The 27982-nt window shown below is 49.5% G+C and overlaps 1 protein-coding gene across 1 annotated transcript in view; it reads right to left on the bottom strand.

Moving 5' to 3' along the window:
• Positions 1-27982, bottom strand: part of GTPBP4 (GTP binding protein 4) — a 240503-nt gene that overhangs the window by 167528 nt on the left and 44993 nt on the right. The window contains exons 3-5 of the mRNA XM_078663297.1: positions 27846-27949; positions 24042-24178; positions 7541-7641 (exon numbers count right to left, since the gene is read on the bottom strand). Of these exons, the coding sequence (XP_078519423.1) occupies positions 7541-7641; positions 24042-24178; positions 27846-27949 (342 nt within the window). The remainder of the gene's footprint in view (positions 1-7540; positions 7642-24041; positions 24179-27845; positions 27950-27982) is intronic.

The raw sequence follows: 27982 nt of genomic DNA, 5'->3' as shown, positions 1-27982 counted from the left end.
GGTCCATCCTCCTGCTTTCCTTGTCAGGTGGTGGCCCAGATGTTGTTGTGTCGTGGCCCTTCTTCTGGCCGTTGCGGCTAGAATGGAGTCTGCTGAAACTGTCCCCTGGATGTAAGGGGGGTCCTGGGAGGAGAACTTGTACTTTTTCTCCGTCCTTGGCATGACTGACCTGCAGGTAGCTGGTTCTTTGAACGCCTCTTTGCCTTGTTCCATAATACTCTTCAGCATGGGCAGGAAGTGGCTTTTTTGTCTGTGTGGGGAGCAAGGTTTCCAGCAGGAAATCTGCCTTACCCTTCTCCTCCTCCAATTTGACTCCATAAGCTGCTGCAGCCTTCTTGACGACCTCATAGTAGGCCCCAATGACATCTGGCGGCGAAGGCCTCGAGGGGTACGTCTCCACAGCCTCCTCCGGGTTTTCGGACTCGATGTCCTGCCACTCCAGGTCTTGAGCCGTCGAGGATCCAGAGTCGTAGCTCGAACGCGGGTCCCCATAATCACCCTCTGTGTAATAGAGGTCCTCTTCTTCTCCCTGCTCCGAGGGCTCCGGAGTTTTCGGCGGCTCTTCGGCGTCGAACTCCTCGCGTTCTTCTAACTCTTCGAGGACCGTCGTGGGCTTCGAGGGGATCCTGAAGCTTTTCATTTTGTCTTCGAAGTCCTTCTTCCTCTGGATGATGTTCTCCATCTCGGCCTCGAGCCTTCTTTTCTTTTTCTCCATCTGTGCGGCCTGCTCGGCATAGAGCGTGACGGCCGCCCTCTTCGATGGCTTCGTCGACGTCGAAATGGCTCTCGGCTCCTTCTCAGTAGAGGATCCCTTTTTGGGAGCTTGCTTTGACGACCTTGCTTTTTCGCTGGTCTTCGCCGCCTGGGAGTCCTTCTCGAAGGATCCGCTGGGCTGTTTTTCGGGGACCGCACCTTCGGTCATCGAAGCTTTCAACGCCGGTGCTCCCTTAGAGGTTCTAGACTCTGATTTTCGAGAGTCAGCCTCAGGTTTTCGAGGCCCTCTCGAGGGTTTCGGGGTCGTAGACTCTCCTACCTTGTCTGACGATTTCTTATCGGTCTCTGCGACCGTGGAGTCATCTGGACCTTCGGCGATGTTGTCCTCGTCGTCGGTGGAGAGGCCCAGATCGTACAGCGACGGGGCCTTGCCCTCGCCCTGCATCGTGTGGTGAGCTATCCTCTGTTTCTCTCGAATCCTCAGCGTCTTCGGCGTGAAGACTGAGCAGGCGTTGCAGTCCTTGCTCCCGTGGTCGATAGGCAGACAGAGGTTGCAGACCGGGTGCTGGTCTCTCTGCGCGTACTTGTGGTGGCAATTACGGCAGAATTTAAATGGTGTGTTGTCCATTACTGCGCTCAGGGGGCCCCCAGTGTGCGCATTCCCTGTCGGATGTCGAAGATCTCGAGGTTCCTCTCCTTCTTAGTCGTCCCGGCTCCGATGATCTTCTTCTCCTGGTCTTCTCGAGTTTTTTCCTGAAGAAATTCGCGTATTTTCTCCTCCAAAACTTCTGGAGCTTCACGCGACGATCCAGACCCAACAGCTGAAAAAAGAATCTGAAGATGGCGTCCAAAGAGTGGGAGCTTCTGCAGGAAGCGTGCCGACGTCACGGAAGGTGCACCAAATGGTGTGCGGAGGGTCCTTTTCACGAGCGCCACTTCCTGCTCTGCACCACTTCCGCCCTGCCTCTACACCGTGCAGGTGAGCAGTCTAGTGGTTGCTGAGCCTCTGCCTATATCTTGCCCAGTAATCGGCTCTGCAGGTTGACAAACGTGGCGAGCAGGTCACGGGCGTGTACCAGCGCTGCTGATGAATTTTTAATTGCAATCCAGCTGACTACGAGCGGTTTGTGTATTTTTAGCTTGACATTGTGTTATGTGTTAATGCGCCCGCATCTCTCATTCCTTGATACGGTAACCAGCTTACCTCACTACCTTCGCTCTCGACCCCGTTCCGCCCCGGCTGTGTGCCGTTTGTGCGGAGGGTCCTTTTCACGAGCGCCACTTCCTGCTCTGCACCACTTCCGCCCTGCCTCTACACCGTGCAGGTGAGCGGTCTAGTGGTTCACGTCAGCCTGTATAAATGACAACCTGGAGGAAGCGCAGCGGACGAGCGCAGCGGGAGCGCCGACTTCGCGCCGAAGTCGCGCACAAGTCAAGCCCGTCTGCGCCCGTCCGCGGCCGACCGAGGCCCGGGCCCACGCATGCTGCCCGTCGTATTACTTATTCCTCCCAGGCTCTTTACTTATTGTACTGCTCCGCCCCTCTTGCCCCCCACGCTATTACTATTGCCCAGAATTGTGGCATATTGGCCTCCCATCCCTCTCATACCCCTCCGGCTTCCCCCCTTGTCCCTTCCCTCCATTGTAATGCCGCTCCCCCATCCACCAGGAGTAGCTCTTTTGATGCTCACTCCATTTCGATTGTTTACCTTAACACCCGCTCACTTCCTAAACACCAACTCGAAGTGTTTCAATTATTGGATAATGGCAACATTGATATCCTGCTCCTCTCAGAAACATTGGTCCATGAGGACTCCTTTCCCGACATCCTGGCCGCTATCCCCACAGGATTCTATATCCTTCAATCTAATAGGACCTCAGGCAGGCCGGGTGGTGGAGTTGCTGCCATTATCCGCTCTAAACTACTACTCACTTCCCTAACAACTACACCTATATTAAACTCTGACATACTCCCTCTGAAATTCACGTCACCTAAATATTCTTTCATTTGTGTTTTAGTAGACCGCCCTCCTGCTAACATGCCTTCCTTCTCATCTCTGTTTGGTGATCTTATTTCCCAGTTGGTCATTAATTCCGCAAGGATTCTGATCATTGGCGATTTTAACTACTGGCCACTAGATCCTCATGAAACCGCCTTATCAGTTGAATTCACAGATTACTTGGCCTTAATTTTTTGCAACACATCTCTGTCGCAACTCACAACAGGGGCCATACCCTTGACCAGGTATGGTCGACCAACTTGGATATCTCCCCTCCCCTGGTCTACCCCTGCACTTGGTCTGACCATTCCTTTATTTCCTTCTCACTGAAACTTTTACTACCAACTCGCTCTCCACCAGTGTCGAACTTTTCGGCACGAAACTGGAAACATGCCAACATTCCCCTCTTTCACTCGACCCTCTCTACCACTCTCCCCAAGGACTATTCCGATCTGAATTCCCAAACCACTACCGTAGATCAATGGTTGTCCCAAGCCAGCGATGCGGTTGCCCCTGTGAAAACTATTAAATCTAAACGCCCACACGACGCACAGCGTTGGTTCACCGAACAACTAAAGGCGGATAAATTACTTCTCAGACAAGCCGAGCGTCGCTGGCGGCAAAATTATGACCCCTCATTAAAGAACATCTTTACCGCTCCACTAAAATCATATAAACAATCTATTATTTTGGCCAAATCCGCCTACTACTCTCAGAAAATCATTAGCTCTGCATCAAAAACCAAAGACATCTTCTCTATTGTGGCTGAACTCTCCCTCCCTGACCGTGTCACGGCCCAGCCTCAACCTTCGCAGGCCTTGTGTGACTCTTTAAACAAATTTTTTATAGATAAAATCTCCATCATTAAAAATAATATCCCCCCCCCCTTCCCTGTCTGAGGTCAGTGTCCTCCCTCCTCCGAATCCTTGTTGTCTGCACGAACTCCCTCCTATCTCACTAAAGGAATTCTTTGCGATACTACAGGTAGTTAGTTCCGGCTCCCCCCATGACTGCTGCCCCCCTCACATTCTAAGGGATGCCTTCAGGGCCTGTCCAGGTCCTCCACTTGATCTGCTCAATCGCTCCCTTGCTACAGGCTCTGTCCCCGATGCTTTCAAGAAAGCAGTGGTAGTACCCATTCTGAAAAAACCCGGTTCTGACCCTGCTGTTTTGGGTAATTATCGACCTATCTCCCTTCTCCCCTATTTGGGGAAGGTATTGGAAACTCATGTCACCCGCTGCCTGAGCGCCTTCATCGAAAAAACTCACTTCCTTGATGACCAACAGGCAGGCTTCAGACCGGCCCATTCAACGGAGGCAGTGGTGGTAGCGGTCATGGATGCGCTGAGACAGGGGGCGGACAAGAACTTGGCCCAGGCCTTGGTATTATTAGATCTCTCGGCCGCTTTTGACACGGTCGATCATGTCATCCTGATCGACCGTGTCAAAAATGCAGGCATCCAGGGCCTGGCCCCGTCATGGATCGGGTCCTTCCTTCGACACCACTCCCAATCGGTTCAGTTGTCCTCCTTCTCTGCCCCCCAAATTTCACTTTCCTGCGGTGTTCCCCAGGGTTCTGCTCTGTCCCCTCTCTTGTTCAACCTTTATATGCAGCCCCTTCTTGCCTCTCTCCGTTACTCTCCTGTCACTATTTTCAATTACGCAGATGACCTGCAACTAATCTTTCCCATCGACTCTTCCCCACTTTCTTGTCTAATTTTCAATCAATTATGCTCACCATTTATGAGTGGATGAACTTCAGCCAGCTGAAGCTCAACCCTAGCAAGACTGAGCTGGTCCTGATCGGTGGGTCCATGAACCCTTGGAGTCCCAATTTCTGGCCCCCAGCCCTCGCCCCCCCCCCCTTGCCCAGTCAACTCTGCGAAGAGCCTGGGTGTTATTATTTCCAGTGACCTATCGATGAGGCCCCAAATTAACGCTGTCACTTCGGCCTGCTTTTATCACCTTCGCAGAATTGGGAAAATCTGAAGGGTTTTATCTTTGGAGGCTCTGATCCTTGTAATTATGGCCCTGGTCACCTCACGTATTGATTATGCCAACTGTCTGTACGTGGGGATCCCTGCATACCACCTTCACCGGCTCCAGCTGGTACAAAACCAGGCGGCCAGACTGGTCTTTCAACAGCCCAAATCCCAACATGTTAGGCCCTTGTTGAAAAGACTACACTGGCTCCCGGTAGCGCACCGCTGTATTTTTAAAATGGGATACATTGTTTTCAAATCTCTATCCGCTTCTGCCCCTGCCTTTATTTCTCTCAGCCTCCACCCTCACGTTCCCTCACGGCACCTTAGGTCCTCTGCTCACAATCTCTTGATCACTCCCAGGTTTAAACGGAAGAAACACAGTGGTGCCTGTTTTTCTTTCCTTGCTCCTTCTACCTGGAACTCTTTTCCTCTCTCAATTCGGCTCACCCAGGACTACATCTTTTTTCGTAAATACCTGAAAACTCATCTGTTCCACCTAGCTCACGATTAGCCCCTCTTACCCTCCTGCGTCCTTTCTCCACCTGTCTCTGAGCGCCATGAAACCAATTGGTGACCGTGCGCGGTAACAAGTATTTTTAACATAACATAACAACATAACGTCGACGCCCACCTGGGCTACAAAAAAAAAAGGAAAAGAGAGAGAAAAGACTACGATTCCGGACCCAACCACCAGATTGCGGAATAATGCACAGCATAGTGAATCCAGAAAGATTCACGCCACAAAACTGTGTGATAGACAGCAGTTTGTATGAGACACAGCATTGTGTGTGTGGTAGTGAGAGCATGGTGGGTAAGATGCAACATTGTGTGTGTGGTAGTGAGAGCACGGTGGGTGAGATGCAACATTGTGTGTGTGGTAGTGAGAGCATCGTGGGTGAGATGCAGCATTGTGTGTGTGGTAGTGAGAGCATGGTGGGTGAGATGCAGCATTGTGTGTGTGGTAGTGAGAGCATTGTGGCTCACTGAGCAGAGTGTGTGAGACAGCAGAGTGTGTGAGACAGCAGAGTGTGTGAGACAGCAGAGTGTGTGAGACAGCAGAGTGTGTGAGACAGCAGAGTGTGTGAGACAGCAGAGTGTGTGAGACAGCAGAGTGTGTGAGACAGCAGAGTGTGTGAGACAGCAGAGTGTGTGAGACAGCAGAGTGTGTGAGACAGCAGAGTGTGTGAGACAGCAGAGTGTGTGAGACAGCAGAGTGTGTGAGACAGCAGAGTGTGAGGCCTAAAGTAGTGTGAGGCCTAAAGTAGTGTGAGGGTGCAGTATGAGGCCTAAAGTAGTGTGAGGGCGCAGTGTGAGGCCTAAAGCTGTGTGAGGGTGCAGTGTGAGGCCTAAAGCTTTGTGAGGGCGCAGTGTGAGGCCTAAAGCTGTGTGAGGGCGCAGTGTGAGGCCTAAAGCTGTGTGAGGGTGCAGTGTGAGGCTTAAAGCTGTGTGAGGGCGCAGTGTGAGGCTTAAAGCTGTGTGAGGGCGCAGTGTGAGGCCTAAAGCTGTGTGAGAGAGGCTAGTGTGTGTAAGAAATAGCAGTGTATGTGATAGACATCTGTGTGATAGACAGCAGTTTGTATGAGACAGCATTGTGGTAGTGAGAGCATGGTGGGTGAGATGCAACATTGTGTGTGTGGTAGTGAGAACATGGTGGTTGAGATGCAACATTGTATGTGTGGTAGTGAGAACATGGTAGGTGAGATGCAGTATTGTGTGTGTGTGGTAGTGAGAGCATGGTGGGTGTGATGCACACAATGCTGAGTGGCAGTTAGAGCAGGGTGTGTGAGAGATATAGTAGTGTGAGAGAGACAGCAATGTGAGAGCCAGTAGTGTGATATTGCTATATTGTATTTGTTGCGTGTTGCAGAGTGATAGCGTTGGGTATATTATCTGTTTAGGTGCAGTGGGGACATGTGTGCGTTTATAGAGAGCAACTTGGATGGATTTTTTTTGTTTGTTTGAAAGTGAAGCAGAATTAGAGTTTTTTTGAAACTGAGAAATGGCCTTGTTTGTTTTGTGTTGGATAATGAAAGTAAAATGTTTATTGTGGAACGTGCGTTATGTGTAACGTGGAAAGTAATATTAGATGTTGAGTCACTACTATACGCGCGCACATCCTAATGTGAAACATGGTATATTTTGTAATTTGAATGAGTTTTTGGGTGTGTCTGCGAATGTTAGAGTTAGGCGTATAATATATGTTATTAGCTAGCAAGTTTAAATTATGACGGATTTCTGTGTGTGGTATTTCTTATGTTGTCAGCTTTGTGTGTGTACTGTTAACATGCCAAACGAGTAAACTGGGAATTAATCTAATGCTCGAGCTGCTGGATAAAACGTTTGGGTAAACTGCAGCGCTTGTACCGGCCTTACAGCGCGGCTCACTGAGAACATCAAAGCAGCCGCGAAAGTGATCACGCAGGCTGACAAATTGTGCGCGCGCCCGGCGCACATGCCCTGTACCCGATGTGCCTGCAGTCTTTAGGCTCACTTTTCGCGGCCCGTTTGATGTTCTCAGTTGCCGCGCGGTTCACTGAGAACATCAAAGCGGCCGCGAAAGTGATCACGCAGGCTGACAAATGGTAGGCGCGCTCGGCGCACATGCCCTGTACCCAATCCGCCTGCAGTCTTTGGGAGCACTTTCAAAAGCCCCTTACTAAATGTCTCGCAGAGCATCGCTTACGCAATAGCTAGGAGAGACCTAAAAACCTTGAAAATGTTCATTTAAGTATATGCCACTGTAAACTCTCAAGGAAATATAGAAACAAATCTTTGCATCAGAAAAATATTAGCAGCAATGTTAGACACAATCACTACTTCCAAACAAATATTCAACACCAACCTTATTGATGAAGCTAGATTTTCCAACGTTGGGGTATCCACACAAGAGAAGAGTTCTAGTGTTGGGGTCAATAGTAGGCAGACGGGACAGATGTTGACGCACTATGAACAAACAAGTCCAACATAAGCATCATAAATCTTAGAGACAAAATATACATACATCCTGGTGGCATGGCCAAGGACAGTTTCATACATCTTGCATAACAGATAACAGGTTTATCATACAGCATATGAAGCCTGTAGTCCACTAAAAATACTAATTTCCAACAAGAATATATTAGCCGTGTCAAGAGAAATTCTGCCGTCGTCATAAAACTGTCCATTCGATGCTCAACAATTGAGTAAAAAGTACTGAAGCATGCTTTTGACAACTCTAGGAAGCTGGGAGTTGGTCATTACGAACTCCATAGTACCATAATGGCTTTACTGTATGGGAAGTTTGGTATCAAATTTCCCAGCACATTAAACCCACACTGATGCCAGTGTGGGATTTAATGAAAAATGCACTCCGACGGCATCTTAGAGACACCACCTGATAAACGACCAGCCTCTGGTAGGTTCCCTGACTGGTACACACCAGCCTGCCACAACAAGATTTCTGGACCTCCGGGGTTGGAACCTTCGCTCCCTGAGCCCAGAAACAAAACCTTTCCTGGGAGGAGGTGGTCACACCTCACCCAGGCCAGGGAGGGCCTTCGGTGGAAGGGGAGCTTCAAAGGCCTTGCTGCCTTTGTAAAATGACCCCAGCCTCTCCTGTTAACAAGAGCAGACCCCCTTCCTGTCTTACCACCTTTTCGGTGGAAAGACAGGCGGGAAAACTTAGCCAGCCCAGAAGGTGTGTCCACCTTGCCAACCCCACCCCTCAGGTGGGAGAGGAGAGGTTAAGCCCACTATTTAGTGACGCTATGGCATTAGGATTAGGGATTGTGCTCACTCCCCCACATGGGGTGAGCACACCAAGGGTGTGGTCACCCTAAGGTCAGTAACCCATTGGCTACTGAACTCCAGACCCCTAAATAGAGTATTTAGTGGGCAGCCCTGAACCAGGAAGGGAGATTTCCCGCAACCTGCAAAGAAGGACAAAAGACTACTCCCAGCAGAGGAGACTGCAGAGAACAGACTTGGCCCCATGCCTACCGGCAAGTCAACAATTTCCAGAGAACCTGCGCCAGAAGACGCCCCGTCCTTCAGTCAGCAACCTCCAGAACCTGGGAGGACTGACTGCCTTCAACAAAGACCGGATCTCCTGTGAAAAGCAGCTCTGTTAAAAAAAAAACAGCCAAAAAAGAGTGTGCTTGCTTACGACAAAGAAACCAGACGTCTGGAACCACCACTGCACCCAACGCCTATGGCCTGAGTCCGAGTGTCCCACTGGTCCCAGCGAGGTCCCCCAGCGCTCCAGAGTCCGAGTCCACCGTGAGGTGACCCCTCCAGGACTCCCTGACGTCACCTGCAGCCTCTGCACAGAGACCCCCCCCCACCCCGCCCGCGAGTGGCCCAGTAAGGTGAAATCCGACCTCAAAAGACACCACTGCACCCAGCGGCCCTACACCCTGGAGAAAAGAACCTGAGGTGTACTAACGTCCCCGAGCCCTCCAACTTACCTGACCAGCTGTTGGTTCCTCCCAGAACTCTTTCTGGACCGAGACTGCAGCTAAAAAACAAAACTGAGAATCCCCATTGAAAAGAACAGGGCACCCGATGCCAAAACAGCACCCTGCCGCCCCTACGCCGCTGCATCATATGTGCTAACTCGGATCCCCCTTTGCCCTGAGCCTAACACCAGGCGTTTTGCTCCCACAACCTTGTGGCCTGCTCGTGAGCAGCCACCAACTGGAGGCCCCCGATCCCCCATTGGATAACACTGGGCCTCAGTAATCCGCACCCGGCCGCCCTGGTGCTGCTGAGGGTATTTCAAGAGTGCATTCTTGACCCTGGGGGAACCCTCATTCATACACCAGAAACTCAACCCCAAAGACCGAGTACGTACCCGTTAACCGATAACTTCATTTCTCTCCATAAGAATACATTGACTGTTTTCCTTTGGAAAATGTTCTAGGTATGGAGTTGATTTGTATGAAATCCTGAAAAACTATAACTGTACAAAATTGATTTTACTTACCTTTTCTGTAGTAAGTGTCCCAGTGTGATATCTAGGCATATCACACTGAGTAGAAAAAATAACTTAAAAAGTAATCTGAAAAGTAATTTTGACATTTTGACTTGCCTGTGTTTGTCAAGTGCATTTGAGCCTGGATTCAATTGTGGGACATTGCATGGGATTTTGCAAAGCATTTATTTCACTTACCTGTGCCAGGCTTGGCTTGGTTCTAGAATTAAATAACTTATTTGTATACAAACTAAATTGGTCCGAGTTCTGTCTGAGTGTGTGACATCGTTTGCTGATTGAGTGTGTACAGCAAGTGCTTAACACTACTGTTAAAAAGTGGTTCTGACACTCTGGGCCACCCGGATTTTTTGCTTTTTGAGCACCTATTTGTTGATCTTTTACTGTGGGAGAGCCTCCTAAGTTGGGACTCACCCACAGTGAACTCATGAAGAGACTGCATGTGGATTTTACTGGTGACCCCCTAGCTTGACTAGGCCGCTGCACAGCACTGGGAGTAAGGGGCACCGGGCTGGTTACATGCAGACACACGTGTACATGCGTGTGCACACGTGTATGGGATGCACAGAGGAGATTTCTGGAGTGAGCAGCTACACAGTGAATGGTGTGGCAGGACTTATGCAGAATTGGGTGGTGACATGGAATAGGCTTTATACACTGGGAATACACATCAGGGAAAGTCAGTGTGTTTTACTGTGTTTTTCACTTCATTATTCCCCTACGGGGATGTGGAGCCCATGGGCTAGATTAACTTTCCAAAGGCCTACAGATTACAGACACGCACTACAGAACAAGTATTCTGCAGAGTACAAAGTCATATTTGTACTGCTTTTGGGTCATCCAGAAAGGTCATATTTCTCTGATTCAGCCATAACCAGGGCCTAGCTGGGGGCTGACCTCAGCAGGCTGGATAGATAACCTTTCATCCAAGAGCTAAGGCATCCTCTCCAAGGAATGAGAAGATGGGTGGAGCTACAGGCTCATCCATCAGCAGCTGTCACTGGGTGCCAGACACCAGGCTGCACAAGGTAGAAGGCAGCTCTGGGGGGATGGGGCTTTCAGAGACCATGTGGCAGGAGATCCTGGGCGAAACCATTTTGAACACCCAGAGGCCTGGGCAAGCAGGAGGGAGCAGGGGCAGTGAAGTGATGTGTCTCTGTTTGATAGGACAAACAGAGACTTCCTGCCAGCGCACTCCCCAAAATTTAAAAAAGTTTTTGCACAGAAAGAGAAGCTCTCTCTGGGGTGTGGTCTGCTGAGGCAGAGGGTGCTGGAGCTTGGCGCAATGGGCAGTTGGAAGGAGGAACCTCCTGACTGCCCCAGGATCCTGAAAAGTGCCAGGAGAAGAGACCAGGACCTGTGCGCAGAAGCAGGGGCTCTGCACAGGGAGAAGAGAGGCCCAGGAGGAGAGCCAGGCAAAAAGGCTGGTGCAGGGAGCCAGTGAAGAGAGGTCCCTGCTGAATCCCCCCTTTCCGAGACCCAGAGGGCGAAAGAGAGTTCTCCCAGTGGCTGGGGAGCGCCACCAGGAGCAAGAAGAGGCAAAGATCACCAAAATCAGACTCCTGGGGGCTGAGATATGCCCCCCAGAAGGTGGGCAACCTTTGACCTCTGCCATGACCGATGACGAAGCGCGTGTGGCTCCGCCGCCGGGCCAGAAAATGCCCCCGGGGTGGGTCAGGTCCCGGGGGCTGCCCCCAAGAGAAGTCAAGTCACGCACCCCGTGTAGGTACCCCTGCGGGGTGCCAGGAGCCCACCTTTGCCCCGCTGAACTTGAGGCCAGGGATTGCAGTCGGGCTCCGCGTGAAGATGTGCCGGGGGAGGGGCCCGGTATTCCAACTCCGGGCCCCATGTCAGGAAAGAGGCGGGGAGCGCAGTTGCGCACCACCCACGAAGGTCAAAGTCGGGAGAGCGCCCTCCGCGCAAAAGTGTGCACAAGTGGCTCGGGACCCCACTCCCGGGCCCCGATGAAGAAGGGGGCGGGGAGCGCAGTCGCGCTCCCACAGAGAGGTGTCGAGGGGCCCGGGACCCCATTACCGGGCCCCGATTCAAAGCCAGGGATTTTCCTGCAGTGAGGTGCCAGGAGCCCACCCTGGCCCCCCGACGAAGTGAAGGACGGGGACTGCCGGCGCGCTCTCCGGGCCCTGAAGTGCAGGAAGGAGGGGGAGTGCCGTCGCACTCTCCCGAGGCCCGCGCAGGCTTCAGTGTCTGCCCGCCAGAGCGTGCAGACCAACTCCGCACTGCCGGCTCCCGTGGCAGCATGCGTTGGCTGCTCTCCAACGGGAAGGCCTGCGGGGATCCTGGGACCCCGATGAGACCCAGGAAAGATGCCAGGGGCCACACCAGGCCCCCAAAAATGAGCAGAGTGGCCGGGGGTGGGCTCCCCGTGCTGCTTACACTCATCTGGGGGTCCGGGTGGGCCCGGGCCGCCCACCGAGAACTGGATGTGGCGAGAAGTGCCAGGAGGACAGGCAGAGCCGGGGAAAAGTGTGGCCCATAATGCTTTGCAGAGCCGGAGGCCTGCATGGAAAATGCCTGTTTTTCTGCGTGCTGTGGCCCCAGGAGGACGGGGTCACCCCGAGGTGGCTGTAGAGGTGCAGGGGGAACTGCAGGAGAACGCAGTATCCCCCAGCACGAAAATGGAAGACCCTCCCTAAGTCTTTTGGGGACTTGAAAAGAATAACCCCTCAAGGGCTCAGCCAGCAATTTAACACCTCCTGGGCTGAAATGAATATGCTACTTACCAGTATGCATCTGTTCTTGGCATGTAGGTCTGCTAACATTCATATCTTTTGCATTAGATCGCCGCCTAGTGTTGGGTCCGGATGATCGCACATTGTTGTCCTGGAAGAGTCTTCGAAGTATCCTGAGATAGGTGGCTCCTCCCCTGGACTACAGTGCGCATGGGCATCGGCTCCATCCCCAGATTGTTTTTAGCCATTGTGGCAGAGATGGAGTGTAAAGTGTAAAGGATGTCCATGCTAATGATTGAATACAAGAGTATGTCTGCAGCTGCGACAGGCACCGGGGAGGAGGGTGGGCGATATGAATGTTAGCAGCCCTACATGCCAAGAACAGATGCATACTGGTAAGTAGCATATTCAGTTCGAGGCATGTGGGCTGCTAAATTCATATCTTTTGCATAGAATATATAGCAGTCCCTCCATTAGCAGCGGTTGCCTGTGCCAGCTGCAGAAACCTGAAAAAGTGTTTTGAGAACAGCCTGTCCAACAGCTGCTTGCTGCTTGGAATGTACATCAACACAGTAGTGTTTTGTAAAGGTATGTGGTGTAACCCACGTGGCTGCTCTGCAAATGTCTTCTAAAGGAATGTTCCCCAGGAAAGCCATAGATGCCCCCAACTTGCGCGTGGAGTGTGCTCTTGGGGGTATTGTCAAGGTACGTTTTGCTTTTTGATAACTTATTTGGATGCACTTAACAATCCACCTGGCTATTCCTGCTTTGGAAATAGGGTTGCCCTTGTGCTGTGGTGAGAAGGCAACAAAAAGCTGTTTTGTTTTCCTAAAGTGTTGTGTCCTGTCAATGTAGTACATCAACGCCCTCCTGACATCCAAAGTATGAAGCATTCTTTCCGCCACCGTTTGTGGGTTTTGGAAGAATGCCGGCAAGTCAATAGTTTGGTTGAGATGAAACTGTGACACCACCTTCGGAAGGAATTTGCGGTTAGTACGTAGTACCACCCTATTTGGATGAATCTGAATGAATGGCTCTTGGATTGTGAGCGCTTGCAGCTCACTAACACGCCTCAGTGATGTAATAGCTATTAGGAAAGCTACTTTCCACGTTAGGAACTGCAGTTCACACGAGTGTAGTGGCTCAAAAGGTGGTCCCATTAGTCTGGTGAGGACCACATTGAGGTTCCACACCGGAGCTGGCGGTGTTCTTGGGGGAATGACTCGTTTCAGTCCTTCAAGATAAGCTTTAATGGCAGGCACCCTGAAGACAGAGAGATGCTGCCTATTCTGAAGATAAGCTGCTATGGCGGATAGATGTATCCGAATGGAAGTGTACGCTAGGTTGCACTTGTAAAGATGTAACAGATAGCAAATGATGTTAGGGATAGATGCATCTAGCGGGTTGATGTTATTGGCTGTACAGTAAATGACGAAACGCTTCCATTTTGCAGCATAGCATGCTCTGGTAGTTGGCTTTCTTGCCTCCTTGATGATGTCCATGCATTCTGGAGGTAGGTGAAGGTAACCAAACTCTAGGACTTCAGGAGCCAGATCGCCAGGTTGAGCTGTTGCGGATCTGGATGCTGAATGTCTCCATGGTTCTGCGTCAAAAGTCTGGGCGTGAGGCGCAGCCTTTGATGCGGTACCACCGAGAGTTCGAGGAACGTGGTGTACCATGCTTGGCGCGCCCACGTTGGAGCCACTAGGATGAGAGTCATCGAGTGCTGCTTTAGCTTTCTTGCCACCAGCGGTATCAGAGGGGCTGGCGGAAAAGCGTACGCAAATCTGCCTGACCAGTTCATCCATATCGCATTCCCCTGCGACTGTGGGTGAGGGAACCTGGCGGCAAAGTGTTGGCATTTTGCGTTTTCGCTTGTGGCAAACAGGTCTATCTCTGGATGACCCCACTGCTGGAAGTACGGGTGGAGTACAGATGGGTGTAGCTCCCACTCGTGCATTTGATGGCTGTATCTGCTGAGCAGATCCGCCATCTGATTGTCCTTGCCCGGGAGGTGTTCTGCCATTAGGAAAATGTTCCTCTGAATGGCCCACTTCCACATGCTCTGAGCCAGATGAGACAGCTGTGGCGAGTGGGTGCCCCCCTGCTTTTGAATGTAGTACATCGCGGTCATGTTGTCCGTCCGGACTAACACTACCTTGTTGCACAGATGTACAATGAAGGACTTGAGCGCCATGAAGATTGCCATCAGTTCCAGATAATTGATGTGCATCTTCTGTTGCTGCGTCGTCCATAGTCCCTGCACCGTGTAAGTGAGCAGATGAGCTCCCCATCCCTGGAGAGATGCGTCCGTTGTCAGGATAATCTGTGGCACTGGCTCCTGGAACAGTCGGCCCTTGCAAAGGTTGTGTGGAGTCCACCAATGCAGAGAGTCGTATGCCCGACTGGTAACCAACACTAGGTCTGTCAATTGTCCCCGAGCCTGTGTCCACTGATTTGCTAAGCACTCCTGAAGCGGACGCATATGTAGACGTGCGTGAGGGACTATGAAGATGCAGGAGGCCATCATGCCAATCAACTGCATGAACACTCTCGCTGGAAGCGAGTGTTGTGGTCTGAACTTTTGGATTAGCGCCTGCATGCTGTCTATCCTGACTTGGTTTGGCTGAGCCATGGCCGTCAGGGTATTGATTGTCGCACCTAGAAACTGCCGGACATGCGCCGGCTGAAGATGCGACTTTGGGTAGTTCAACGAGAAGCCCAGATTGTGAAGGAGGTGAATGGTAGTCGACATGTCCGCGGCGCACTGTTGTTCCGTTCCGACTTGGCTTGAACGAGCCAGTCGTCTAGGTAGGGGTAGACATGGATGTTCTGCCTCCTGAGGTGCGCCGCTACTGTCGCCAGACACTTGGTAAACACTCTTGGGGCTGTGGTCACTCCGAAGGGCAGGACTTTGAACTGATAATGCTTGCCTTGGATAGTGAACCGGAGGTATTTTCTGTGGGACGGGTGTAGTGGTATGTGGAAATAAGCATCCTTGAGGTCTAAGGTTGCCAAGAAGTCCCCTTGGTTTAACAAGGGAAGAATCTGTTGCAGTGTAAGCATATGGAAATGTTCTGACAGTATATACAGGTTGAGGGGACGCAGATCTAGAATGGGTCTGAGAGATCCGTCCTTCTTTGGAATAAGGAAGTACAGGGAGTACACCCCTGTGCCCTCCTCCTCCACCGGCACGAGCTCGATTGCGCCTTTTTGCAGCATCACCACTACTTCCTGCTGCAATAAGTGCAAATGCTCTGCGAACATAGGCCGTTGCCTTGGTGGAATGTTGGGTGGAGTGGACTTTAACTCTAGACAATAACCGTACTGGACAAGTTGTCGCACCCACCTGTCTGTGGTGATGTTTCTCCAGACCGGCAGGAACTGCTGTAGTCTCCCCCCGACAGGTGTTAAATGGTCGGGGGCAGTGACAGAGAGTCACTGTTTGTTTGGGGCAGAGGAGCGGGAGTTGTTGTTTCCTCTGCCACGTCCTCTGGTGCTGTTTCCTCGGTAACCCCCTTTGTTCTGTTTGGGGTACGAGGATTGTGCTCCACCTCTAGAGAATTGTGACTGTTGACCCATCTGTCCTCTGGTGACTCCACGTGCACCTGAGCGACGAAAATTGTTGCCACGGAACTGTTGTGATTGTAGGGCCCCCATAGACTTAGCAGTTTCGTTGTCTTTCTTAATCTTTTCCAGGGTGGTGTCAACATCAGGACCAAACAGTCTATCAGGATTGACGGGCTGATTGAGTATGGTTGTTTGAATGTCTGGTTTAAACCCCGATATGCGGAGCCACGCCTGTCGTCTCAGCATGACGCTAGTGTTAATAGCCCTAGCTGCTGTGTCTGCTGCATCAAGTGCACACTTTATGGCTGCATTGGAGATTAGTTTGCCCTCCTCTATAAGCAGTTTGGTCCCCTCTTGAAACTGCGGAGGCAGGTGTTGCAAAACTTGCTCTAGGGTGTCGTAATGCGCCCTATCATAACGTGCCAAGAGTGCCTGTGTATTCGCAATACGCCAGAAATTGGCAGCCTGCGCAGCTACCCTTTTGCCCCCTGCCTCTAGCACTTTTGACTCCTTATCCGGGGGAGGAGCTTCACCCGTTGTTTGGGAGTTGGCCCTTTTGCGAGCATTTGCGACCACAAGGGAGTCAAGCGGCAACTGTCCCCGAATGTATGCAGGGTCTGCAGGTGCTGGTCTGTACTTTTTTTCGATACGTGGATTGACCACCCTCGCCCTGGTAGGTTCTTTAAAGATGTCCGCAGCATGCTTGAGGACCCCTTTGAGCATAGGCAGTGTCTTTACTGTCCTTTCAGAGACTGAAAAAGTGTCAAATAGAAAGTCTTCCTCTACTGGGTCAGCATGCATGTCCACATCATGATTAGCAGCTGCCCTTTCAATGAGTGCATGAAAACCTGCAGAATCTTCTGTTGGGGATGCACGTGCACTGAAAGGCTGTGGGTCTTGCCCCACATTTTGGGTGCCTTGGTCACCTATGTCATCATATGAATCTTGCTGTGCATCGGGTTCATTGATGGGGAAAGTGTATTGGTCATCTTCTCCATATCCCTCACCCTCAGAGTGTTCTGGGGAAGGTGTTGGGCTCCTTCTAGGAGGAGGCTGGATAGGTTCTATCAGGGCTGAAGCGTCCTGAGCAAGCCTTTTCTTCTTCAGGGGGATAACATAGGAGTCCACTGGCTGTGAAGTGATTTTTCTCTTGTAAAGGGTCAATTTGCCCGTGTCTGCGTCGATAAAACGCTCAGAATCCTCTTCTGAGTCGAGTAGTCGACCTGAAAGTGCTCCAGATGTTGAAGAATCCGACTTCTTTGTCGTCGACTTTGGCGTAAAGGCCTTCGGCGCCTCTTTTGGCGGCAAAAGGAAGAGAAGTTTACCAGCAGGCTTCGCCGGAATGTCCATCGTCTTCTGGGGCGACGGCATCGGAGCCGACGTAGCAGAGGCCTTCTCCCTGATTCTCTGTAGTGAAGAGGCGATGGGGGACGCGTCACTTACAGCGGCACTTGGCGCCGACGAGGAGGTCTTGACCTTGCCCTCGGATCCGACGTCCTGTTGGCCCTTCTGAGTCTTAGACGATGATGCTGCAGCCGCAGACACAGAGTCCTTGGACCGATGCGTGGAGGTTCCAGCTTTCGATCCGTGTGATTTTGCCGGCTCCGTCTCCACCACGCGTCCGACTAACGAAGTCCCAGTCGGAACCGGAGCCTTGTCGCTGGCTTTGGCGGGCTTTGACGGCGTCGCAGCGGTCGACCCGTGCCGAACTCCCTTCTTAGAGGAAACCTCCTCTGCCGACGATTTCGACACTGTCGAATCGACAGTTTTCTTCGACTTCTGTGGACCGGTGGCCGACGGAGTCGATGAGGCAGCGGGTTTAGGAGTTTTTGGTGGAACGGCCGCCATCTTAGGGACGCTCGAATCCGTAAGTTTCGGTTTCGTTTTCGGGTCGGCCATTTTAGATGTAGTCGATACCGTTGGTTTCAGTTTCGGTTTCGATACGGGCTGCGCAGCAAGTATGTCCGTGGCCGGGCCTGAAGGCGGGGCCGTGGCTTGCGGTACAGGGTCTTGGGTATGGCCGACTGGCGATCCCGTGACCCGAGCCTGATCTGCGTAACCTTCGGGGCATAGCTCATCCCCTGAGCTATCTTCCGCGGCCCCATAAACTTCTTCGACGTCCCCTACCTCGTCGACGTATTCAAGGCCTTGACCCACGACTCCGTCGTCGTCTTCCGGATCTGCCTCGACCTCCGTCTCGGGCGGGGAGATATGAAGATGATGGCTCTGGTCCTCCTCTTCTTGGTCGCCGTAGATGTTTTCTGGATCCGGGGCCGCTTGTCTGGCCTCAAGGCGCACCGCGCGCCGAAGCTTGAGTGTCTTCTTTGACCTGAATCTGGAGCAGGCCATGCAGTTGTCCTCGTTGTGGTCCGGCGAGAGGCACTTGTTACAGACCGGGTGCACATCGATATGTGGGTATTTCGACCCACAGACGGGACAGTATTTAAACGGGCTCCGCTCCATGCTGAAAAGTTGCGGTCGTGTTGCGATGAGAAGGCCTCAATGTCCGAAGAGTGATACGACTCCGTAGATTCCGGCTCAAAGAGACGGAAGAACTCGAGACCGTGCGCAAACAATACAGACGCAAAGAATATAAGGCCTTTTGGCCGTCAAAAGCTAGTTTTTCTCGGTTCCGACAGAGACGTCGAGACCGCATCCGAACCCAATGGCGGAAAAAAACAATCTGGGGATGGAGCCGATGCCCATGCGCACTGTAGTCCAGGGGAGGAGCCACCTATCTCAGGATACTTCGAAGACTCTTCCAGGACAACAATGTGCGATCATCCGGACCCAACACTAGGCGGCGATCTAATGCAAAAGATATGAATTTAGCAGCCCACATGCCTCGAACCTTTTGTTCTACAGCTAGGGGTGTATGGAGAAGTGTATCAAGGAGTGAAGGGTTGAGTTGAGGATGTCTAGAGAAGGGCATCTCTACATCAGAACTGCATTTACTAAGGTTATTGCTTTTATAGGGACTTAAGGTCACATGTGTAATACCTGTGTAAGGTGATGTCATAAGCAAAGTGGGGTTATGTTGCCAGACATTCTTGCTAGGGTGTCTGGCTGTATAGCGTAATCCTGTGATTTCATCTGTGATGCCTTTAGGGGCTGGAATTGTAATGCATTCTAACGATCCACAAATGTGATGAGTACTGTCATTCTAAAGTGATGCTTAAAAACATATTCTTGCTGCTGCGCTCAGGTGAAGAACCCAGACTGTTATCCCTTAAGATGTGAAGGTGTATACTTCATAGTCAGTAGAAAATGCTCAGTCAGGGCTGTGTGTCACCAGGCCAGGTGTACCTATTTTAAATGCTTGTGAGGTAATGGGGTGGGTCACCGCTGGGATGATGCCAGTGCGCAGGGCATTCGCTCCAGGTTATGTTCAACTAACTGCATTTGGGGGCAAGATGATGTGCTTACATGGGAGTGGTGGTACTAGACCCCACCCCCCTGCAGAGGGGTGGAGATGTTATGCATTGTCACAAATTAATTCCAACAGCTTATGTATATTTGTAAATTGGTACATAGTATTGAGCAGTGTGTGTGTTTAATAAACGTACTCTTACTTTTATAAAGCAAAGTACAGAATGGACAATCAATTATTGAGTGTTACTGCTGCGCACCTGTAATGGCGATTACTAGCCCATACCACCTCCCTTGAGTAAGCCTCAGATTGCTCTGCAACGCTACCCTCTTGATTCAGGCGCTACAATTTGGGTGTTTGGTTCCCAGTGAAGGACAAACATAGTCATGTTATTTGTGTAGGCCTCACAGATACTGCCTCATTTTCCAACAACTACCCTCTGATAAAGCCTTATTGCTCGCCAACACATAGAGAGTATGGTGTTTTTTATTTTCACCTCTGCCTACCTTTGGGGTTCCACTGGACTCTATGCACACTTTACCTCATTTTGGAATAGGATATACAGAACCAGATTCCTACAGTAGGTTCAGAGGGACTAAGGAATGGTAGGTTCAGGGAAATGAGGCTTTGTTTAGAGCATGCCTTATACCACAACAATGACTTTCCTGAACAAGAATGTGCAACAAACATCATGTCTTGGCCTTGCCAAGATGAAGAATTTGAACAAGGTACCCACATTTGCACGCTTTGTGGACTGGCAGCAGTTCAAGAATTACACAGAAGAAACACATGGCACCTTGCCTTGCAATGCTACATAAAGTTCATCGGGAACCAATCATGGGGGATGGTTAGTGTGGCGCTTTAGACAATAACAGATGTCTGGCACGTTTCATGGGTGACACAAAATGGTTTAAGATCAACAGACCAGACAGATATCACACAGAAATAACATTCGGGGTGGTAACCACAGTGTTGGGAAGTTGTGCCTTGATTGGCTAAATACCTCAACATTGTCTCGGGGGAATCAACATTTGTCCCTTCCGTCGGATGACATGAGACTACAGGACTTTCCTGATGGTCCTCGAAAACCAGTTAAAAGCACTTTTATTCTATATACAATGAAGTTTGGAAGGTTTCTCAGCAGGAGGTTGCACAGAGACTGCACGAGATTCACAGGTTAAATTTAGAAAGGGATTTGGTCGCATTTGATAATGGTATGACCACCAGGTCTCGTAGAATATACTATATGAGTAACATTGTCTTGTCGGCCACAGACCTCATACAGGAGTATATGTCTACTCTACAACACGGGCAATCACAGGTTGGGGCGGTTATGTTCCTGAGCTGGACACTTAATACACTTCACACCGGTCGAGTACCATGGCGACACCTTAATGCAACAAACCTGTTTTTACCTTACAAAACAGCAAATAATAATAGCAAGGAAGGATGTGACATACACGATGTTACACACAGAGAAGTTAGAAAAATTACCATTCATTGTTGCCGAAACACCTTCTGCGGATTGGATAATCCACAGCTTTATTTCTCTGCCAATATCGACATTCCAAGTAGGCAGATATGAAGAGCTAGGGGAAGGGTACGTACACGAGTCATTGATATCTTTCAGATATCAATGTGAAGTTTTTCTTAGCAGCACGGACTGCAAGAGTATTTTAGTGTATAGAGTATTTTAGTGTGTAGAAAAACGTTGCTGCACGGAGCATGTAACGTGATTGTAGCCAACATGTCCTGCGATCCGAAGGGTTCTCCAGCTGCTGTGATCAGTCTGACTTTCAGGTTGCTCTCTAATGGGAGCTATTTGATGTTGAACAATCAGAGCTGTTGCAGCATGAAACCGGGAATTGTCTATCTGGCGACTGTTTCTGCGATCGTAACCTGTTGTACGTAAGTATTGTTTCTGCCTGCCCATACAGGTAGGAAGGCAACACTGTGGCTTTTGAATAAGCTTTCGAATGTGCACACCGACTCCTTATGCAGACTGAAAGCCCCTTTGTACGAGAAAGATGTGGCCTTAACATCTGCAAGGAAGACGTGTGATCTTCAATTTGCAAGGTCAACTTCTGAGATACATTTGCTATTATGGAATAATTTCCACACCCTTTTGGGAAGGTGGTGCACCGCATTTTTAACATGTCTAATACAGCGGGAGTAGCACACTAAGATCCTTGACTCTGGTTTGGTTAGTACCATCCAGGCAGTCTTCAGGGTTATTCAATCATTCACACACTGTGCTTGGAAGGTCTTCCGTTGGTCATGCTCCCGATTGTCGGGACTCTGATTTTATTCTTTTCTGCTCCGCAGTGGATGTCCCACCATGAGACCAAATGGAACTGGCATTTCTACGCGTCTTGTATCATGAAAGCATCATACAGCGTAATGGCACACCCTTACTTCAGGACCTAAATGAATATAGGTTCTTGTCCTTCCAGCCTGTGTGGCTACACTGCATGCAACCCATATTCAACTGTCTTCTGAGCACTTTTGAGTGTGCTTCGGATACGTGCTTGGGGACACAATCAGTTTAGTCACCGGACATTGCCCTACCGATCGGTCCGTTAACAACCCATCTTTACTGTAGTCCATGGCTTCTAAAAGCATTTTACAAGGCCTCCTGGGATGCTTCTGCTCCTGGTGGACTGGATCTTGGCTCGACTTCTAATAATTCAGCATTGGCCGCTACTCCTACAGCGGCTAAGGGGCTACATGGGAATATATATGCTCGATGGATCTGATGGGTGCCTGTGGGAACATCCTCTGCGGTAGCTGGGGACAGCACCGTTTTGTCTACTTCTCAGAACATTTAAACAATCTGCCGTTTTGAGTCATGGGACACATTTTTTCATTTGGTTTTCTTTTTCTACTAAAATAATTTTTTATTTGCTTTTATATGCTTTAACTGAATTGTTTTTAACATTTTATGTGGCATTCATTATGCTTACTACGTTAAAGATGAAGTGATTGTTTTAGAAATTAGGGGTTTTTATATTTTACAGCCCATATGTTTTAATGTTATTTCATTTTCTTAGTGATAACTTGTTTCACCTTCAGCCACGGAGTGGGTGTCACATGGCACGGCTAGAAACAACGCAATCTTTATGCTCGTGTTTAAGTTGCCTACTTTCTGACTCACAGCGACTATTGACATACATTTGTGTATGTGTCACTGCAGGATGGGATTCCCCGAAACTGCATTTGTGCTTACATTTCAACTTCGGAGGCACACTATCATGATCCTTTGAATATTCAGTACGATGTATACAGTTCACTGCACAAATGGGACGGCTTATTGTTGGCCAGTAGGCGATGATGCTATCTAGCCAACAAACAATTGCTATATATGGATATATGAATTCACTTAATTAAAAATCAGAGGAGCACACTGCGGAGGTCGCAGCAGGCCAGAATTACAGATCAGATGATCCCTGTCACCTCCTTGAGGGAGGACCCGCTCAACACCATGACATACAGCCTGATGACAGGAGCAGACTACATTATACTATACTACACTACATATATGCCAGCATATATTCATTATTTTAGCACAATGGTGGAATTATTCAATCTTTCCACTGTTCTTGTATGCTAATCAGGATATGTTTCATATTTTACTCACAATCTCACTGCTTCAATAAATATTGAAACTGAAGGTTGTGTATTTTCCTTTGCATTTCCTATTGGTATGCATGGGAGGCTAAACGAAAAGGTTCTAGATCTTTTACCACAATTCCTTGGGGTGTCTGAGTTGTCATATTCTGAGGTTGCACACGCATTTGTTACCCTGTAAAGTTAGGGTGCCGAATGGTGAATTGTGAGCTAGCAGGACTACAGGCCAACGTTTCCTGAGGGGGTGTGAGGAAGTACACTAGCACCATCCCAGCGTTTGTGTGCAACAAAAGCAGTTTTTACTGAGAACGTATAAAGCTGGATGACATAGCCAGTGGCATTTATAACCGCAGGCCACCCTGTGTTCTGAAGTCCGCCTGTACTTTAGGATGCACTTCATCAAGACATAGCTTAACTTATGCATAGCCCATATAACTTGATACCATTCTGGGTTTACCACACTAGGCAATATCCAAACATACGAACTTGCTACAAGGTATACTAGCTAAGTGCCTTTTGCATTTATTCAAAAACATGGCAAAAGCAACTCTGCCTGCTTGAGAACTTTGTGTATGCTGTAATCCATGGTAGGATGGTCATGTGGACTGATCAATTCCTGTTCGGGTTGTTTTCTCCACCCTCTTTTTCTATTCCCTCATTTCATCACCTTTATGTGCATTGTCCTTAGGTCAACCTGCACACTCCCGGTCTTATATCTATGTTTACAAATGGGCGACCACAACTTTCTATTGTTATAACCTTACTTACGGGAGTTATTGGATGCCTTATTGTTTGATACCAAACATGCAATTGACTTTTACTGCTTTGGGCTCTCTTCCAAAGTTTCTAATAAAGAATTGAACTGAAAAATTCCTGAAGATTCAAGACTGTACAGTCTGGAATTCACAGAATTTCTAATTCATAGTGCATAAATAAATGACTGGCTGAGAAGTACCTTTGTCACTTGGTTAACAGCATATACAGGGATGATTCAGGGCAATCTCATTATTTAAAAACTTAATTATTGATAAGTATATAGCACAGATATGATAACATTGCTTCCAAACAAATAGCAAGATGTTTATTAGCTTAAACATAATAAATAATCAGATAATACCTTGCTCAAGATACTCCAGACTTTGTTTCTGCCTTTTGATTATTGTGCACATGCGTCCCAGGGCAGCTCGCTTCAGCTGTTTACAACGGTATAAGGAATCTCCATATTTCATCAATCGAACATAATCCTTGGCAACACTTAAAAATAAAAAGTCATTAAAAAATGGTAAGCGTCAGTGTAGGCGAGGCATTTTTTGACACTCTGCTGCTGCGCTTGCTGATTTATAAAACCTAATAACTGCCACTTACTTGTGGATACTTAATTCAATCTGTGGACCTGGAACTTAATTTTTAACTGTGCCACATGCTCGGCGCTTGAAGCGCGGTCTTGTGCGCTTTTATCTGCGCGTTTTAAAGGGAATACTTCGTTTTGGACTTGGTGTGATTAGTGGGCTTGCTAGGACATACCTGCACATAATCTGTCATCTGCACCGCTGTTCGGCGGCTCGTTAGCTGGACTGGGGGTTAGGCGCCATCTTGGGAGGGGAAGTGCCGGCAAGGGACGCCATCTTTGTTGGCGTTATAGCTGTTGCTGCAGACATAGCACGATTGGGTACTATTTAAACGTCCCCATGATGGCGCGCCGGAGGCTCGCCAGAGGCGAGCCCATCTTTGCCCATCAGTGACCATCCTGGACCCGGGGCCAGAACCCCTGGCCCAAATTTCCATTACTCTAGATGTGATCTATTGGAGCTCAACATGGGTAAGTCCCACCTTGATCAGGATTGTATACATCTGTTAGCTCGGGAGGGCCTTCTGATTACATCTAAGAGCACAAGAGCGCGGCAGCGCTACTCTAATGCTCACGCTTTACACTATGGCCTGTTGAATACGCGCTCCTTGCCGGGCCACAAGTTGGAGGTCTTTTCACTATTGGAAGACGGGGAGCTTGATGCCCTTGCGCTTACCGAAATATGGCTGGAGGATTGTTCGGCGCCGGATTTAGTGGCGGCCCCACCAGATAATTATCTGGCACTCCATTTCAATAGGGAGGGAGCCAAGAAAGGAGGTGGAGTAGCTCTTCTCTATCAGGCCCGTCTCCGCGCCGAAAGGTTTCTTTCCGAAACCCTGGGGGGCGCAGAGGTTATGAGAGTAAAACTCAGGCGGGGGGCGGTATGTGTGGTGTTTTTGGTAGTATACCGGCCGCCTTGGGCTTCGCCAGAATTCCCGGCTCTCTTCATTAGATTGGTCCAGGATCTGCGTTCGAGATATGACAAAATGATTATTGTCGGGGACTTCAACTACCATTGGGAAAAATCCCCTAAAGAGGGGCAAGCGCTACAGATTGAGGAAGCAATTTCCTCCTTGGACTTCACTCAACAAGTGAAGGGACCGACACACGAGAAGGGACATGCGCTTGATTTAGTTTGGACCACTATGCCAGTCCAGGGCTCTACAGAGATCTTGCCATGCGCCTGGTCTGACCACTCTTTAATAAGGGGCAGAATTCTACTGAACGGCCACCAGTCCAAGCCTGGGGAAGGTTGGAAAATGGCCCGGAAATGGAGAAACATCGATGGGGAGGAAATGGTGCATCTCCTGGAAGCGCCTCCTCCAGCAAAGGAGCAGAACGCTAATATTGATGCCCTTTGTGGACACCTTCAGCATAGACTGGGGAGAGCCATTGATTTGGTGGCACCCCTTCGTAGGGTGAAGAAGGTGGAGAGAGGAGCCGGGGCTCCCTGGTACAATGACTCCTTACGGGAGATGAAACGTGGGGTGAGGAGGAAAGAACGAGCATGGCGGAAAGAGTATGACGCCACTGCCAAGAAAGAATATATTTCATCCTTAGCGATTTACAAACTAGCCATCCAAACTAGGAAGGCCGCTTTCTTTGAGGAAAGAATAGTTGCAGCTAGAAATCCTCAGAAGGAAATCTTTCGGGTCCTGGCTGAGCTCAGGATAAACAAAGAGCAAAGCACTGAGTTCGCACAGGAGGATTGCCAGAGGTTCCAGGACTTCTTTGTGAACAAGATCTCCGATATTCTGGGAGAAATTGCTGCAACTACACCCCTCGACTGTCCCCACCCACCGGACCACACTGCCCCGTCGGATATTATACCGTTAGCGGAGTTTACCCCAATTGCAAAACAGGAACTACTCATGATTACGGACCGAGTCAAATCCGGCTCTCAGGCTGATTTATGCCCTCCTGATGTGTTCAAATTGGCACTGCCAGGCATTGAGAAAGAAGTTTTGCATCTGTTGAACTCCTCCCTTCACACAGGACAGGTCCCTCTAGCTTTCAAAGAGGCTCGCCTGATTCCTCTACTAAAAAAACCTGGATCGGACACGAAGTGTTTGAAGAACTTCCGACCCATTTCCCAGCTGCCTTTTCTGGCCAAAGTGATCGAGCAGCATGTGCTGGCATTGCTCTCAGGACATCTAGAGAGCAACAACCTGCTGGAGCCCAATCAGGCAGGGTTCCGTGCCAACCATAGCACGGAATTAGTCATGCTATCAATCCTGGATGAACGGAGGGGTCGAGCTGATATAAAAACACGAGCGCCCTGGTACTACTGGATCTCTCCGCGGCTTTTGATACCGTGTGTCATGAACAACTATTGTCGCGGTTGAGGTCTTTTGGTATCAGGGGTACAGCACATGCATGGCTTACATCATTCCTGCAGGGCAGGACACAAAGAGTACAGTTGGGGGATCTTCTTTCCACTTCTGCTCCCATCACTTGTGGGGTCCCACAGGGTTCTGCCCTGTCACCCCTACTCTTTAATATTTACTTGCAGCCTCTAATTGCACTTCTGAATAGGATGGACTGCCTAGTATACAATTACGCCGATGACACCCAGATAATCATCCGGCTGGATGATAGCCCGGGAGCGTCTACCAGGTTGCAGGACATACTTAAAGCCACGGTTAATTAGATGTCCGAGAATTCCTTAAAAATCAACCCGGACAAGACGGAAGTGTTGCCCATTTCCATCTCGGGCAACCCCTGGAGCGAGAAATTCTGGCCTGTGGAGCTGGGTGTGCCACCGGAACCGGCGTCTGCAGTCAAAAGTTTAGGCCTGTACGTGGATGACAAACTCTCCATGAAAAAACAAGTCACCACGGTAGTGGGCACCTGCATAGGCCTGATGCGACAATTGAGGAAGATCGCTGCACTACTCTCATTTTCCACCTTGAGACACGTGGTCTCAGCCACAATCTTGGCTAGGCTGGACTATGGAAACTCCCTGTATATTGGTTTACCCCAGCGGCTGCTGGATATGCTACAGGGGGTTATGAATGATGCAGCCCGGCTGATTTATAAGAAACCTAGGACTGCCCACTCTTCCCCTCTGATGCAGGAGCTACATTGGCTCCCGATTCGGCAGAGGATCGTATTTAAAGGATTGTGTATCGTTCATAAGACGCTGTACGGTAATGCACCAAGATACTTGAAATCTCGCCTGTCCCCATATACACCGAGCAGGACTTTGCGCTCGTCGGACGCTACCCTCTTGTCCCAATCCCGTTTTAAACTGGCCACGGTGGGGGGACGTGCTTTCTCCAACACACTCCCAGCTTTATGGAACAAACTGGCCCCAGAACTACGGAAGGAATGCAATTTTTTATCCTTCAGGAAAAAGTTAAAAACCGCACTGTTCAAGCAAGCATGGAGTAGCCTCTAGGTGCTGTGTTAAGATCAAGTAAATACTGAACCCCACTACGCAATCTGGACAAACAGCGCTTAGAGACCCCGGTGGTTATAACGCGCTATACAAATTAAATAAATAAATAAATAAAATAAAAATGAGAATAGATTACAATTTTAGATATAACAGAATAAACATTACTGTCTTACTTGTCAACTAGATTCTTCGCAATGTTGATCTGACCCAAAGCCAACTTATAATGGTCCTTGTCATATAGAACATTCATCAAGTCAGCATAAAATGGATGCACATCCTTAAGAAGAAAAAAGGTGGTTAGAGTTGTAAA

Source organism: Lissotriton helveticus, chromosome 10 (assembly GCF_964261635.1).
Source record: "Lissotriton helveticus chromosome 10, aLisHel1.1, whole genome shotgun sequence".
NCBI lineage: Eukaryota > Metazoa > Chordata > Amphibia > Caudata > Salamandridae > Lissotriton > Lissotriton helveticus.
Note: the sequence above shows the minus strand (reverse complement) of the source record. Positions and strands in the feature narration are given on the sequence as shown.